The sequence below is a fragment of the Procambarus clarkii genome, chromosome 5, assembly GCF_040958095.1.
Source record: "Procambarus clarkii isolate CNS0578487 chromosome 5, FALCON_Pclarkii_2.0, whole genome shotgun sequence".
NCBI classification, from domain to species: domain Eukaryota; kingdom Metazoa; phylum Arthropoda; class Malacostraca; order Decapoda; family Cambaridae; genus Procambarus; species Procambarus clarkii.
Genome location: NC_091154.1, coordinates 36,468,479 through 36,485,405, shown reverse-complemented (window position 1 = coordinate 36,485,405; position 16,927 = coordinate 36,468,479). Strand labels below are relative to the sequence as shown.

The 16,927-nt window shown below is 45.3% G+C and overlaps 1 protein-coding gene across 1 annotated transcript; it reads right to left on the bottom strand.

Annotated features, from left to right (window-relative positions):
* Window positions 1-2,544: 2,544 nt before the first annotated feature.
* LOC138351682 (GATA zinc finger domain-containing protein 7-like) lies at window positions 2,545-12,042 on the bottom strand. The gene is made up of 2 exons (XM_069303702.1): window positions 10,926-12,042; window positions 2,545-2,567 (listed from the first exon to the last, which is right to left on the bottom strand). Exons 1-2 carry the CDS (start codon window positions 12,040-12,042, stop codon window positions 2,545-2,547), a joined length of 1,140 nt encoding a protein of 379 aa, XP_069159803.1.
* Window positions 12,043-16,927: the final 4,885 nt, after the last annotated feature.

Genomic DNA, 16,927 nt, shown 5'->3' with positions numbered 1-16,927 from the left:
GCAGAACCGAGGTGGCCGCGTTATGTAACTAGATCATAGGAACAGAGTCACATCACTGAAGGAAGGAAGGAACCTAGGGACAGACATGATCCCAACGTATAAAATACTCCAAGGAATCGATAAGATACTAGGCATGAAATGAACAACGGCAAGAAGAAGTTTGGTCAATCCTAACGCTACATGGTAGTGATGAATTCAAATGAATGAAGAAGATGACAGTGATGAATTCAAATGAATGAAGAAGATGACAGTGATGAATTCAAATGAATGAATGAAGATGGCAGTGATGAATTCAAATGAACTGGAAGAAAGGAAAAAAAGATAAGATAAAAATTAAATGCAGATTCATAAGTATATGACGAGTACGCAATTATTTTAAGAGTTAGGGGGCAGCTTCACGAAGCAGTTACGCAAGCACTTACGAACCTGTACATCTTTTCAAAATCTTTGGCGGCTTTGCTTACAATTATTAAACAGTTAATAAGCCCCGAAGCACCAGGAGGCTGTTTATAACAATAGCAACAGTTGATTGGGAAGTTTTCATGCTTGCAAACTGTTTAATAAATGTAACCAAAGGGATCATCCGTTTGTCAATAACACAATTACGACAAGCAAGGCAAGCAAGACAAGCAAGACAAGCAAGACAAGCAAGACAAGCAAGACAAGCTGTTCAGTATTCTCCAGAGACATATTAATAAAGCCCAAGAGGTTCAGTATCATACTGAGGTAATGATCACTGATGTACACACGCTAATGAACAAATCCACAAAGGCCGTGACGAGGATTCGAACCTGCGTCCGGGAGCATCCCAGACACTGCCTTAATCGACTGAGCTACGACAGGGTAAAAAGAGGGTCAGGTTCGAATTCTCGTCACGGCCCTTGTGGATTTGTTCATTTGATGCATCACGTTAGTGTGATCTCTGTGTGTGTAGTTACACACACTAAATTGGATAGAAAGAGAAGATGAAGCATGATAAACTTGGAAATGCCAAATGACAAATGCCAAATGACATGTCTCTGTTTCCTCAGAGGGAAACAGAGACATGTCAGGGAAATCGGTCAATACATATCGCAGTTGGGGGTGACAGATGTCCTCCCCCACCTCCTCGACCCCCCTCCCCCACCGCTTGGAATACCAGTATTGACCGCACAAGGACCATGTTATTGACTACGAGGATTTCCCCCTCCTGCAGTATTGACCCGTCGTGTGTCACAACGTTCGGGTGTCTGCGGGTTAATATCTCAAAATAAAATATGAAAATGAGGAAAGGAATTATCAAGGGAATGCGCCAAGCCATTACGACTATATAGCACTGGGAAAGGGGGTCAGGATAAGGATTTGGGATGGGACGGGAGGGGGAAGAGGAAGGAATGGTGCCCAACCACTTGGACGGTCGGGGATTGAACCCCGACCTGCATGAAACGAGACTGTCGTTCTATCATCCAGTCCAAGTGCTTGGGAAGTGAAAATGAGTTAAAAAGTAATTAAGCGGGTGTGTACAGGATCTGGGACCCTCTCCACACCCCCCCACACCCGGGCCTGGAGCTAGAGCCTGACTCGCCACATCTCAGTAATTCTAATACGAATCTTCTCTATATTTCTTGTGCTTCTTCATTTGCGAAGAAATTACAAAAAAATTAATTATGCAAAGATTGTTTCACATAAGGGAGTCGGTCGGCCGAGCGGACAGCACGCTGGACTTGTGATCCTGTGGTCCCGGGTTCGATCCCAGGCGCCGGCGAGAAACAATGGGCAGAGTTTCTTTCACCCTATGCCCCTGTTACCTAGCAGTAAAATAGGTACCTGGGTGTTAGTCAGCTGTCACGGGCTGCTTCCTAGGGGTGGAGGCCTGGTCGAGGACCGGGCCGCGGGGACACTAAAGCCCTGAAATCATCTCAAGATAACCTCAAGATAACCACATATTTCATGCCTGGCGTGTGTCGCTGAAAGAAAAAGCGTTTTGTTGGTCTAGAGGAAGATAAAGTACATTAAAGAGGAAGCTGGCTGCTGATAGGTGTTTGAAAGTGTTTGATGTGTAGTGCTTCGGCTATGTCTATTGATTATTTCATTGTTGTCGGTCAGGATATCCGTTGATGGTCTGACTGTGTGTAGAAACTATGTAATCTATGTAGCCTGTGCATAGTCAGACGCCATTGCAAGGGATAGCCTTGCCTTGCTAATATTGTGAGATCGTTGCGGGTGAGAGCACCCAGGCGAACACATACAGCCGTAGTCGACATGCGTCTCTCAAGGCGTTTGGTGTCGAGAGGTCTTCATAAATTGGAGTTTTTTTTGCTCTTGAAGGAAACTGTGAACTATATCGTCTGGTTAGTATCGGTAGGAATCCTTACGGGGTATTCATGCCCGGTGCCACCTCTTGGATGGCTTAATCTTTATCAATCAATCAATCGGTAGGGATCACATTTACGTCAATGATATCATTTAGGACTCTTACGTTTCTTGAGACGTTGAAAAGAGGTTTTTGTAGAATTGTTTAGTAAGTGGGACAGATTGTGCAGTGTTTGCCAAAGTACAGTCTGATCAAGATCCATTGGCTAGATAATCTGTTTGCAAATATAAATGATTATAAAATATAACTTACAATAGACATTTTAATTTATTCTCAGATATATCAAAAACATTGTCCGAGTTAAAAACTTATAGACATAACTATACTTGAAGTGGGGACCAAATTAGACATAGGCTTATCATTATTTTTTAACTATATATTTTATAGTTTTTATAAATATATTTTATTAAATATAAGTGCGAACAAGCCTGAATGGTCCCCAGGACAATATGCAATACAAATTTTTTATTAAATATAAATATATTTTTTATTAATAATAAAAAATGTAATAAATGGGACAAAGAATATTGCCAAAAGTGATCATATATTATAAAAAATCACTAAAATATGAACACGAGAGAAGACTGAGATAAAGAACAACCCAAGATAAAGAACAACCCAAGATAAAGAACAACCCAAGATAAAGAACAACCCAAGATAAAGAACAAACTGTAAATATACAAATTTGAAACAAATAAATATAACCACAACTAACAACTATTAGGAGCCTTAAGCAGCTGGACACCCAGAGTCACCTTTATCTGAGATAATCTGAGATAATCTGAGATAATCTGAGATAATCTGAGATAATCATGGCACCCAAACACCGGGAAAATTCCGGAGAGCTCCAATGAGACTCCCTAATGGAATCCATTTTTCAATTTACCCACTTAATGCAAATTGCAGCAAATTAACAGCCAAACGAAGGGTATTTGGTTGATAGTTTGGGGTTCTTGTGTTCCCTTCTCCCTCCTGGTTGATCAGTCCAGCCTGGTCCAGCCCAATCAACAGCCTGGTTGATCAGTCCAGCAACCAGGAGGCCTGGTCAACGACCGGGCCGCGGGGACACTAAGCCCCGGAAGCACCTCAAGGTAAGGTCCCCAGTTCTCCTGTCTGAATTAACCACCCTGTAGTATTCGAGGCTAGAACCCCCCGTCCCCTATCCTCCTTCCTCATGCCAGAAATAGTCGGCCCTTGGGTTAAGCTCTTGTCCCCCGAGCCACGTCTGGATCACCTGGAGCATCAAAGCACATGACTGAGGTTTGGAGACGTTTCTCCTGAGACGTTGTTGTTATTTTTAAGACTTGGTGGGGTTAAGGGCTAAGATATTCCATCTGTTGTGGTTGGGAATTTGAGTAAGAAAAACACTTTTGTGTGTGTTAACGCGCGTGCGAATAGACTTAGAGAGTTTTTGCGTTTTACCAATAGACAATTTATTTACCAATAGACTTCCACACACACACACAGCGTGTGTGTGTGTGTGTGTGTGTGTGTGTGTGTGTGTGTGTGTGTGTGTGTGTGTGTGTGTGTGTGTGTGTGTGTGTGTGTGTGTGTGTGTGTGTGAACCTGAGCTTATCCTTGCACGCGTGTGTGTATGTGCTTGAGTATTTGTGCGTAAGTATGATCGTTTGTGTTCATGTATACATATGTGTGAGTGAGTGAGTATTTATATCCTAGCATATGTATGAATGGATTTCCGAGGAAAGAAGGAAGGGACAGACAATTCTATTCTTACATTTCATCTTATTCATACATTCATTCTTTTACTTCGCACATTTCATCTCACTCTGTTGCCCTATTTATTTGTCTGTCCCTTCCTCTCTTACTTACGGGCTATTCATGCCTGTGCCACCTCTTGGGGAGGGCTTAATCTTCATCACTCAATCAATCACCTCTCTCTCTCTCTCTCTCTCTCTCTCTCTCTCTCTCTCTCTCTCTCTCTCTCTCTCTCTCTCTCTCTCTCTCTCTCTCTCTCTCTCTCTCTCTCTCTCTCTCTCCCTCCCTCTCTCTCTCTCTCTCTCTCTCTCTCTCTCTCTCTCTCTCTCTCTCTCTCTCTCTCTCTCTCTCTCTCTCTCTCTCTCTCTCTCTCTCTCTCTCTCTCTCTCTCTCTCTCTCTCTCTCTCTCTCTCTCTCTCTCTCTCTCTCTCTCTCTCTCTTCCCCGCTCCTGTGCCTGATAAGTCCACTACGGGTTCACCATAGACCGTGCTGCTTGGAACTATTTGTTCCCAGTAGCAGAGACTAAACAACAACAACAACATCCTCTCATTCTATTACACGACTTGATAATGGTCCAGGACGGATCGAAACGTCTTCGGTTCTCCCTTTTCAGATGTGTGGGTTTCGAACCCACACTTCAGCCGCGTTATTGTGACTTATATAGTTTTTTCCTATCTTTCTTGTTTGATAAACTTTCATATCCAACTTGTTTATCATAACATTAAAAAACAACTAAGCTGTCATTGCAAAGTTTTTCGTATTTCGTATTTTTCGTATTTCGTATACAAAAAATTCATTGGTAAAAACGTTCTGATTTTATTTTGATGTAGAAACTGGACTCTGCTCTGTATAGCTAATCTAGTTTTTAAATATATCTAATTTAGTTCTAAGCTATAAATCATCTATAGTTATAGATTTCTATAGCTAATCAAATTGTTAAACATAGCTAATCTAGTTCCAAACTTGATCCTGCGGGCGCCTGATAGCTGGGTGGACAGCGCTTCGAATTCGTAGTCCTGAGGTTCCGGGTTCAATCCCCGGTGGAGGCGGAGACAAATGGGGAAAATGTTTCTTTCACCCTGGTGCCCCTGTTACCTAGCAGTAAATAGGTACCTGGGAGTTAGACAGCTGCTATGGGATGCTTCCCTGGGGGTGTATGTAACAAAAAGGAGGTTTGGTCGAGGACCGGGCCGCGGGGACGCTAAGCCCCGAAATCATCTCAAGATAACGTCATGATAGATCACCTGAAAATGGAATAAATCAATTACCACAACAATAATAATTCAGTACTCTTCGTTCTTATTATCTTAAAACAACACACATTCAGTACTCTTCGCTCAGAGCAGTACTCCACTGGGCGAGTCCTTACATAAGTTTAGTCAGGAGGCCAAAACTCGCCACCACCAGGAAAACTCTACTCCCACAACACCTGCTGACTCGACTTGAGTCTCCAACTTCTGTCAAATTCCCAAAAAATCTGGAAAACTCATTTAAACTGCATTTTCATAAGTTTTACAACCTCTGGAACAGCAGCAGTGCAGGTGTGGGTGGATCGGGGGGGAGGGGGGGAGGAATTGAATATATATATATATATATATATATATATATATATATATATATATATATATATATATATATATATATATATATATATATATATATATATATATATATATATATATATATATATATATGTCGTACCTAGTAGCCAGAACGCACTTCTCAGCCTACTATGCAAGGCCCGATTTGCCTAATAAGCCAAATTTTCATGATTTAATTATTTTTCGACTACCTAACCTACCTAACCTAACCTAACCTAACTTTTTCGGCTACCAAACCTAATCTAACCTATAAAGATAGGTTAGGTTAGGTTAGGTAGGGTTGGTTAGGTTCGGTCATATATCTATGTTAATTTTAACTCCAATAAAAAAAACATTGATCTCATACATAATGAAATGGGTAGCTTTATCATTTCATAAGAAAAAAACTTGAGAAAATATATTAATTCAGGGAAACTTGGCTTATTAGGCAAATCGGGCCTTGCATAGTAGGCTGAGAAGTGCGTTCTGGCTACTAGGTACGACATATATATATATATATATATATATAGGGAGGAGGGGGACGGACATGTGGTGAGCAAGGTCCTACACTTGAACCAATTTCAACGAGGATCACGATGCATGAGCCTGCCAAGACTTGACCTGTGTAGGTATGAATACCTGCTGAAGGCCCCGGGGGTGACAAGAAGAACCGTATCTCCTTCATTCCAACACTATGAACGTTGAAAGGTGCGTTGTCTGAGCTTTGTGTATGGCGAGGCAGGTACAGTGTATGGGTGAGGGTGAGGGGAGGGTCGCCGCCGTCTCAGTGCCGCCACCCACCAGCCCCCAAGGCGGGGTACGGGGGGAAGGGGGGAGTGATGGGGGAGGCTCTCGAGCTGCCTACAGTGATGTTAGTGGAAAGTTAGTGCGTTCATAAGCAAATCGGTGAGTGTAGTGTTAAAAACAAAGTGCACTAGTGATTTCCCCGAGTGTTTGATAGTGTGTAACAAGTGTGACGGCGGCCTCCCCCGCGTGCCTCCCCTCCACCACCCCCGCCCGCCATCTTCCCCAACCCCGCTACCTGCGCCCGACCCAGCCAGCCGCCCATCAACACACAGCCTACCCACACACGGTGCCCAGGCCATGCCCAACCCCCCCAGGAGGGTAATGCTTGCCGTGTTACTCTCCATCTGGGAAGGAGAGGGTGCACTCAGCGGGCAGCCAGGCGTCATCACATCTAGGCATGGCACATGTCGCACCTGACACACAGCCTCTTTCCAGCCAAGAAGATGGCCACCCAAGAGGGAACTGTCAAGTGTGTGACAGACGGTATCGTCTCAATTCAAATGGAACTGTCCGCTATCATTCTCTCAATTCAGGTGGTTGTCTAGGGTCTAGGCGCCTGCCCCGGGGCAATGACGATGGACAACCTGCTGCAGGAGCGAGGAACAATACCTCCCTCAACTTCATTTCAGCAGATAATCTGCTTGAAGCAATCAAAGCGACGTCCACCCGGACCTTGCCCCACATCCCCAAGGCTGCCCGTCATCAAGCAGCAGCCAAACTCACCAGTCTGCTGACAAAGGTCAACAATGCTCCTAGAACCATTGGAGCATGGCACAATCTCCTTCTATTTGGGAATGCATGCCTAGCATTACCGCCCAGGAGAGACAAGTCATTAGCAACCTCTGTAATCAGAGCTCTTAATGAATTCCCCAGAGCAGACAACCTGGTCCGCCTCCCCCCTCGTGCCAAGGACACCAGCCGCAGGACGACCAACAATAACTCATCTGAGAACCACAAAATGAGAGCACAGATCACCAGGAAAATAGAAGAGGGCAATACCACAGGTGCCATCAGAATCATGACCAGCGATGACACTATTGCCCCCAGGAACGCCACGACAGCAGAGGCTCTTCAAGACAAACACCCACCCAGAGCCCCCGACAGCAGCAGGGATCCCCAGGAAAACAATGCTGGCATAGAACCCTTGACTGTTCGAGAATCTGAGGTGTACAAAGCAGCCATGTCTTTCCCAACAGGTTCAGCAGGGGGCTTTACAGGCCTAAGACCCCAGCACATCAAACAAATGCTGAACCCGGTGCTTGGAGATGCTGCAAAGGATCTTCTAGTGGAACTTACCAGATTCTCCAACATGTGTTTGGCTGGCGGCATCCCTGAGGACATCAGGCCTGTCTTTTATGGAGCAGCACTCTGTGCTCTAAAGAAGAAGGATAGGGGTATCAGGCCCATTGCCGTTGGCAACACCCTCCGACGCCTTGTAGCTAAGGCTGCAGTGAGATCTATCAGCCAGGAAGCAGCCACCTTGCTGAAACCTCATCAGCTCGGGTTTGGGATTCCCCTAGGTTGTGAAGCTGCAGCACATGCAGCGCGGGCTTACATTGTTGATCTCCCGGACCAGAAGGCACTAGTAAAGCTTGACTTCAAAAATGCCTTCAATCAAGTCAGACGAGACGCTGTCCTCAGGGCTGTACACAACCATTTCCGTCCCCTTTACCCATTCATCCGATCGTGCTACAGTGGGGACTCTAAGCTTCTTTTTGGGGAGCATGAAATAAACTCCTGTGAAGGTGTCCAACAAGGTGACCCCTTAGCCCCCCTTCTTTTCTGCCTAGCTATCAAAGAGGTCACTGATAGTCTGACAAGCGAGCTAAACATCTGGTACCTGGATGATGGCACTCTAGCTGGAACTCCAGAAACCATTTTGGGGGATATAAGGAAAATCCAGGAGCAGGGAGCAGCCTTAGGCCTCATTCTCAATGCATCCAAATGTGAAATAATCTCCCGCAACCCAGACATCACTGGGCAAATACAAAATGCTCTTCCAGACATTCTCGTTGTCGAACCACCGGACTGCACTCTCCTGGGTGCCCCCATTGGCCCACGAGCAATCGAGGAGGTCCTGGCTGCAAAAATCACTGACCTAAAGAGAATGCAGGACAGGATTGACAAGATTGATGCCCATGATGCTCTCTTTCTCCTTACAAGATGCCTGTCTCTCCCTAAGTTGACCTACTTTCTGAGATGTTCTCCATCCTACAGCAGCCCCAAGTTAAATGTGTATGACACCCTTCTGAGGTCCATGCTGGTGAAAGTCCTGAACCTGCCATTGGACGACTCTCAGTGGGAGCAAGCAACCCTTCCTGTAAGACTCGGCGGCCTTGGTGTCCGCACAGCCTCCCAAATTGCTCTACCAGCCTTCCTTTCCTCCTCTCATGCATCGCACGACCTCGTCAGAGATATTTTACCTGCAACCCTGAGAGATTCAGCAGGAATACACGATCCTGCTTTCACTGAATGTTCAAATCAGTGGAATGTTCTTGCAGCCCCAGCAACCATTATAGAGCCAACAAAACAACACAAACAGTCCGGCTGGGACCACCCTCTAGTGGAAAAAGTAGCTGATGCCATGCTAAGCGTCGCAACATCAGACAAGGAGAAAGCCCGCCTCAGAGCAGTGCGTGCCCCCCATGCAGGAGACTTCCTCCTGGCAGTACCCATGTCTGCAATGGGCACGCGCCTAGATCCAGAATCCCTTCGTGTAGCAGTGGCCCTCCGCCTTGGTGCCCCAATTCACACTGAATACAAGTGTATTTGCAACAGGGTGGAAGCAGACCAATACGGACTGCATGGGTTGCATTGCGGAAGCACAAAGGGCTGGCATGCAAGACACAACGAGGTCAATGACATCATCAAGAGAAGCCTCGTCTCAGCTGGGTGCCCAGCGGAGAGAGAACCTCGCATCCTAGGGGTCCAAAACCCGGATTTCCCAGCACTTCGCCCTGATGGCATCACCATATACTCATGGAAGGAGGGTAGACAGTTGGTGTGGGACTACACATGTGTATCCACCCTGGCTGACACCTATGTACACTTCGGAGCTGATCAAGCAGGTGGGGCGGCCAACCACAGGGAAACAGCAAAATCACTCAAGTACAGGCGACTGGAAGGTCAATACCTCTTTGTTCCCATAGCGTCTGAGACGCATGGCCCCTGGGGCAAGAGTGCCTTGGGATTTCTCAAGGAATTGGGGTCCAAGCTCATTGACGTCACCAGAGACCCAAGGGCTTCCAGTTTTTTATTTCAGCGTCTCAGTGTGGCGATCCAGAGGGGAAATGCTTGCTGCGTCCTCGGTTCCTGTCCAGAAGCGGAGGAGCTTCAAGAGATCCATAACCTTTAGGCATTTGTCTTGTATGTTTTGTAACCTTTAAATACACAATAAAGGAAAAAAAAAAAAAAAGAAAAAAGGGAAGGGGGTGGTAGGAGAAAAGCACACAGAAACTGTATTGGAGGGGACCCACATTCCCTCCAATGCGTTATGTGTGGTTTCCTCCGAGGCTATGGGTCCCCCTTCTTCCAGCCAGAGGTGGTACTCCCTTCCCTATTATATATATATATATATATATATATATATATATATTTATGATTCTAGCACGAATTTTCACGATATTTGTTAAGTTTTTCATCACTGAAACGTGAAGTTGAAAAATTAACTCTCCAAAGTTCATTTTTACACTATTTATTGGGTGTAACGCCTAGTGATGCGTTTCGCAAAGTGACTCCTTACACGTGTCTCTCTCTGTGTATATACTAAGCGTTCTGTGCCTGCAATATCGAGCTCTAGCTCTTAGACCCCGCTTTTCTATAAGCTGGTTGTCTAATGCAATGACTATCATTACATGTTGTGTGTGTGTGTGTTTTCGAGAGAAATGTATACAGCAGATATGATATAGGAAAAATATGCTGGGAGTCAGTACATTCGAAAACCAACGAATAGCAAGGCGGGGCCCATGAGCTAACACCTCAATCCTGGAGGCACAAATAGTAAATACACAACAACATTTCGTCAAACAATCAAATTATAAACATTTTGGCACTAGTTTACAAGGTCGTGTAATAAGAACAATTGTTAAGGAAAGTTTCATAAAGTACACCACTAAACACATCTTTCATCTTCACAGGGTAATGAGGCAGACTAATTACTGCCCCCCCCCTCTTACCCCTTCCCTCACTTTTTTCCTCCACTCCTTCCCTTTCCCACCTCTCCCTTTTCCTCCCCCTCCCTTCCTACCCCTCAGACAGTCATTAAACTGGAGTAATCATACATCTACTCATGATCCAGTCAGGAACAAATTTGTGAGCACTAAAATTCTCTTTGACATGGGCAAAATATTTTTTTAACTATTTAGCAGGGGCGTCGTTTGATAGGAGTGGTGTGTAGGGTCCGCATTTGACGGCCAGACTGTTAAAGTGGTCCGGGGTCACCGCTCCCTCCTCCCCCCCCTGCTCTTGCCTCCACTCATCAAGTTATTCACGCTGTTGATGCTGCTCTTTGTGTTGATGCTGTTGATGCTGGAATGTGTTGATGCTGAAATGTGTTGATGCTGGAATGTGTTGATGCTGGAATGTGTTGCTGCTGGAATGTGTTGATGCTGGAATGTGTTGATGCTGGAATGTGTTGCTGCTGGAATGTGTTGATGCTGGAATGTGTTGATGCTGGAATGTGTTGATGCTGGAATATGTTGATGCTGGAATGTGTTGATGCTGGAATGTGTTGATGCTGGAATGTGTTGATGCTGGAATGTGTTGATGCTGGAATGTGTTGATGCTGGAATATGTTGATGCTGGAATGTGTTGATGCTGGAATGTGTTGATGCTGGAATGTGTTGATGCTGGAATGTGTTGATGCTGGAATGTGTTGATGCTGGAATGTGTTGATGCTGGAATGTGTTGATGCTGGAATGTGTTGATGCTGGAATGTGTTGCTGCTGGAATGTGTTGATGCTGTTGCTGCTGGAATGTGTTAATGCTGTTGCTGCTGGAATGTGTTGATGCTGTTGCTGCTGGAATGTGTTGATGCTGTTGCTGCTGGAATGTGTTGATGCTGTTGCTGCTGGAATGTGTTGATGCTGTTGCTGCTGGAATGTGTTGATGCTGTTGCTGCTGGAATGTGTTGATGCTGCCGATGCTGGAATGTGTTGATGCTGCCGATGCTGGAATGTGTTGATGCTACCGATGCTGGAATGTGTTGATGCTACCGATGCTGGAATGTGTTGATGCTGTTGCTGCTGGAATGTGTTGATGCTGCCGATGCTGGAATGTGTTGATGCTGTTGCTGCTGGAATGTGTTGATGCTGTTGCTGCTGGAATGTGTTAATTAATGCTGCCGATGCTAATTGTTTGTCACCCTGCTGCTGTTCCAGCTGTTGCAAATAATGCTCTCGCTGACCATCGGTCCTGGAGTTGAATTGGCTGAGGCGGTTGTTGTTGTTGTTGTTGTTGTTGTTGTTGTTACAACCGGAGATGTCGCAATTTTTGTTGTAACTGCTACTGCTGTTACTCTCGCTCTTCAGGCTGCTGGCTCGAGCGTCTGGCTTAGGCTTATCACACTCCGGGGACGTGGACATCATATTGACGTCCGAGCAGTATGACTTGCATAACTGAGTCCTGTGGGGGGCGGGGGGGGGGGGTTATATATTATATATATATATATATATATATATATATATATATATATATATATATATATATATATATATATATATATATATATATATTCATCCTGCACCAACATGAGTGAGTTAATGAGTATTAATGAAGTATTACCATGTTGGGTCACTACTAATTCACGCCTCATCAGCGAAACTCCTCCCCCCATCCCCCCATACAATTTTTTTTCCTCACATATTTACACAGTGAGCGACAAGGGTGAGAGTGCGGGCAGCCGCGCGGGGTCCTATGAAAGACCTCCTGTTATCCGCAGCAATATTCGTTTAATCTGGCGAATTGCTGATTAACGCGTGGGATATTGGATGGTGGTACCGCGGCCCCTGCGGGAACACACCCCGCAATGGCAATCTCTCTGTTGGGTAAAAAATGCTCTCCAACGAGTCCTGTACATATTTAGTTTCTTCCTAACCCCCCCTTCCCTGATCAACCTGATCAACCAGGCTGTGACTCATACGTCAGGCTGCGAGCAGCCGCGTCCAACAGCCTGGTTGATCAGTCCAGCAACCAGGAGGCCTGGTCGACGATCGGGCCGCGGGGACACTAAGCCCCGGAAGCACCTCAAGGTAACCTCAAGGTAACCTCCCTTCCCTTCCCCCCCCTACTTGGTGATTAGTCTGCTTTGGTAATATATATTTTTTCTTTGCTGTGAGGATTTGTGTTCATATTTTTGTATATATGTGTGTGTGTTTTAGTACATAATTTATGTGTGTGTGGGAGTGGTTTCGTGTCTGGTGTGTGTGTGTAACGCCCAAACATGTGACTTTGTGCACATGTATACACACACACGACATCCCCCCCCCCCTCTTTCTCTGTGTCACAAACAAACCCATTCGCCTGAAATGATAGTACTTATGGTAACTGTTTGGTTGAGAGTACCAATACGTAGTGATGGACCTTCAGTACACCACCTGCCTAGAACCAGCTGCACCACCTGCCTAGGACCAGCTGCACCACCTGCCTAGGACCAGCTGCACCACCTGCTTAGCACCAGCTGCCTCACCTGCCCAGGACCACCTGCCTCACCTCCAGGTAACCCCAGGTGACCAACATCCATATTCATTTCCTCAAGTTCCTCACTTTCCTATTTTATATAAATAACTCTGTTTAAATTAACGTTATATATCCACATTCATTAAATTTTTGATTAAAATTATAAATAATAATACAAAAAATCGTCAGTAATTTAATGGTGCCTCGAAATATAATCCCAATCCACTTAGGATTATAAATCCAGTTTCAATGCAAAATTCCGACTGGAATACACATGAGAGTTGTGAGCCTGGCCTCAGGCTAGGCCCGGGGAGTAGGAGAACTCTTGAAACTCTCTCTAGGTATGTTCCAGGTATTCCAGTCTTCAGTACCTGCAAGGGGAAGGGAACTATCAGGGGTAAAGTGCCAAGCCATCACGACTATATAGCACTGGGAAGGGATCAGGATAAGGATTTGGGATGGGACGGTGGAAATGAATGGTACCCAACCACTTGGACGGTCGGGGATTGAACGCCGACCTGCATGAAGCTAGACCGTCGCTCTACCGTCCAGCCCAAGTGGTTAGTGGCTTATCCTGTTTATAATTACCTAGACCATGACCAGCGTCAGGATTCCAGACCTTCCAAAATTGTGATTTGGGAAATACGGCCCCTTCTTTCCCCCCCCCCTCTCTCTCTCTCTCTCTCTCTCTCTCTCTCTCTCTCTCTCTCTCTCTCTCTCTCTCTCTCTCTCTCTCTCTCTCTCTCTCTCTCTCTCTCTCCGTCCCTCTCACGCCATTCACCTTTCAGTTTCCATTCATTCCTTTTCCAGACCTTGTCCATTTATAAATCTCAAGCATCCCCAGCCAATGACTTGTCCGTTCTCAGTCCTGCGGGTTTCTATAGCGGCGCTGCGTGATGCAGGGATTGTGTGCGTGTCTGGACGATTGCGTGTGTGCGTGTGTGTGTGTGTGTGTGTGTGTGTGTGTGTGTGTGTGTGTGTGTGTGTGTGTGTGTGTGTGTGTGTGTGTGTGTGTGTGTGTGTGTGTTCATTTCCGGGTACCGCAGAGCTTTTTCCTATTTATTATTTTTTCCCCTCTTTTTGTCATTTCTTTGTGATTCTCTTTATCCATTTCTCTTCGCCTTATTTCTGTTCTATCTCCAGGTTTCCATTTTTGTTTTCACTTTATTGCCATGCCTAAAACTCGTTTTTTTTTCTGTACTCTACTACCAATAAATCTTTCTCTTCCAACCTTTCCGTCTTTCCCACCTTTCTCTTCCCTCGTACCGCTGGAAATAAGGTTCTGGTGCGCCAGGGTGCTCTTCTCATTTCCTCCCTCACGCCAACACCGCCTCACACAACCCTTCCCTTCCAGATGGTTTAAGGTTCTCTCTATTGGTGCGTTTCTCAAAGGTTCTTCTCTCGGCTCATGACCTGCTTAAAGAGCCTGTCAGTGAGCCTGAGAAAGGTTCTCTCAGTTCGTGAGTCTTTCAAGGTTCTTTCAGATGACGCGTCTGTCAAAGGAGCTCCGTCGTGTGCATTCAACACTGTGCTGTTCCCGCAGTGGAGGTTCTCTTTCCTGAATTTTCCCCTCCTAGCTTTTAATACACCTCTACTACTTTCGCTGGCCGGCACTACCCTTCCCTTCACTTTCTCGAGCCCGCCACTTTCTCTCCCCCCGCCCCGTCCACTGCCTACCTACTTCCGGACGGGACATTTTTCTACGTCGTGCAATTTCCAGAGGGTCGACTCTCAACTGCCACACTGGCCCTATACATCTTGTGGGAGGGTGGTGGGCAACGCGGTGTTGGCTCCGGGTATTGATGTCTTGCTACCGGAGGAATGCAATGTGGTTTAAAGGAATCCACAGCCTGCGCTTGCTCTGTGTGTGTGTGTGTGTGTGTGTGTGTGTGTGTGTGTGTGTGTGTGTGTGTGTGTGTGTGTGTGTGTGTGTGTGTGTGTGTACTCACCTATTTGTACTCACCTATATGTGCTTGCAGGATCGAGCATTGACTCTTGGATCCCGCCTTTCCAGCTATCGGTTGTTTACAGCAATGACTCCTGTCCCATTTCCCTATCATACCTAGTTTTAAAAGTATGAATAGTATTTGCTTCCACAACCTGTTCCCCAAGTGCATTCCATTTTTCCACTACTCTCACGCTAAAAGAAAACTTCCTAACATCTCTGTGACTCATCTGAGTTTCCAGTTTCCACCCATGTCCCCTCGTTCTGTTATTATTACGTGTGAACATTTCATCTATTTCCACTTTGTCAATTCCCCTGAGTATTTTATATGTCCCTATCATATCTCCTCTCTCCCTTCTTTTCTCTAGTGTCGTAAGGTTCAGTTCCTTCAGCCGCTCTTCATATCCCATCCCTCGTAACGCTGGGACAAGCCTCGTCGCAAACCTCTGAACCTTCTCCAGTTTCTTTATGTGTTTCTTCAGGTGGGGGCTCCATGATGGCGCGGCATACTCTAAGACTGGTCTCACGTAGGCAGTGTAAAGCGACCTAAATGCCTCCTCATTTAGGTTTTTGAATGAAGTTCTAATTTTCGCCAGTGTAGAGTACGCTGCTGTCGTTATTCTCTCTTTCCCTCTTTTATATCCCTCTTTCTTATATTTCTGTCAACTTATTTATCCTGTTTCATCAGTTATCAGGGTTTCTATTTCCCTTCATTCTGGAGTTTGTGTACATTCTTTTCTCCTCCTCTCTGTATTTTTACCGGTTTTGACTATATTTGGTTTGCCTTATATATTCCATTTAATTTTCTGGTTATATTTATAACATATTCACGTTTACTCCGTCGTCGACTCTACTTGATGGCGTGAATTCTCGCGAGTTTTAAACATATACAATTTCATTTTCAGGCAAGTTAATTAAATTCCAACTGGTGTCTGGTGTTGGGGCTTCAAATCGTAGCGAAGAGCCATATTGTTGGGTCCTATTTACTCTCTCATTACCTTTCGAATTCAGCCTCTAATGTGTTTTTTGCCGACGCTCAGCCTCCAGGCATCATCTTTATGCTTCTTGTTCACTCTCAACCTTCAGGCATCACCATTGCCTTCTATTAAATGGTTTTCAACACCCGTCTGTATACCACACGAGGGAGGGTGAGGCCTGGCTACTCTCCCCCAGTATAAAGAGAATGATAGAACTAGCTACACGTGTCTAATTTTTATCAATATCAATAAAAAAAAGTGGAGCTTGGAGCTCCACTTAACTTTTCAAGATGACACGTGGGTGGTATGTTTCTCTCTCACACAGGTCGGGGGGTCGACCACATGGTGCCTTTTTCCACTTAAGAAATATAGATTCCTTTCCCGCTGCGATTTGGATGAATTTTGAAATGAGAGGATTTGCTTCCGTAGAGTTGTTAAGCAATTTCTCATCTTTTTCGTATTATTACATTTTCTAAACGAGAGAAGAGGAGTGGGGGGAAAGGGGGTGGAAGTGGAGAACAGAATGGAAAGGGGGTGATAGGGTCAGAGAGGGAGAGGGATGGACAGAGGCCCGGACACCGCCGGGTACCTCATGTACTTCTCTCTATACAGGTCTAATGTAAGTGCAGTCTTTCCGCGACAAAACAGTGTTGTTTTTGTACTAACAACTGTATCAGTGTTATAAATTCCTATGCAGCTAAGTATATTTATACGGGTAGGTGTGTACCCATATAACCGCAATCATTAACAGGTCTCAATATACTCATACTCATAGACTCATAATCAATATACTCAGGTATACCAGTATACCCACCTCCGTGTAATTTCGTCTCACTATATCATATGACCATTACAATAGAGCTATTATTACTA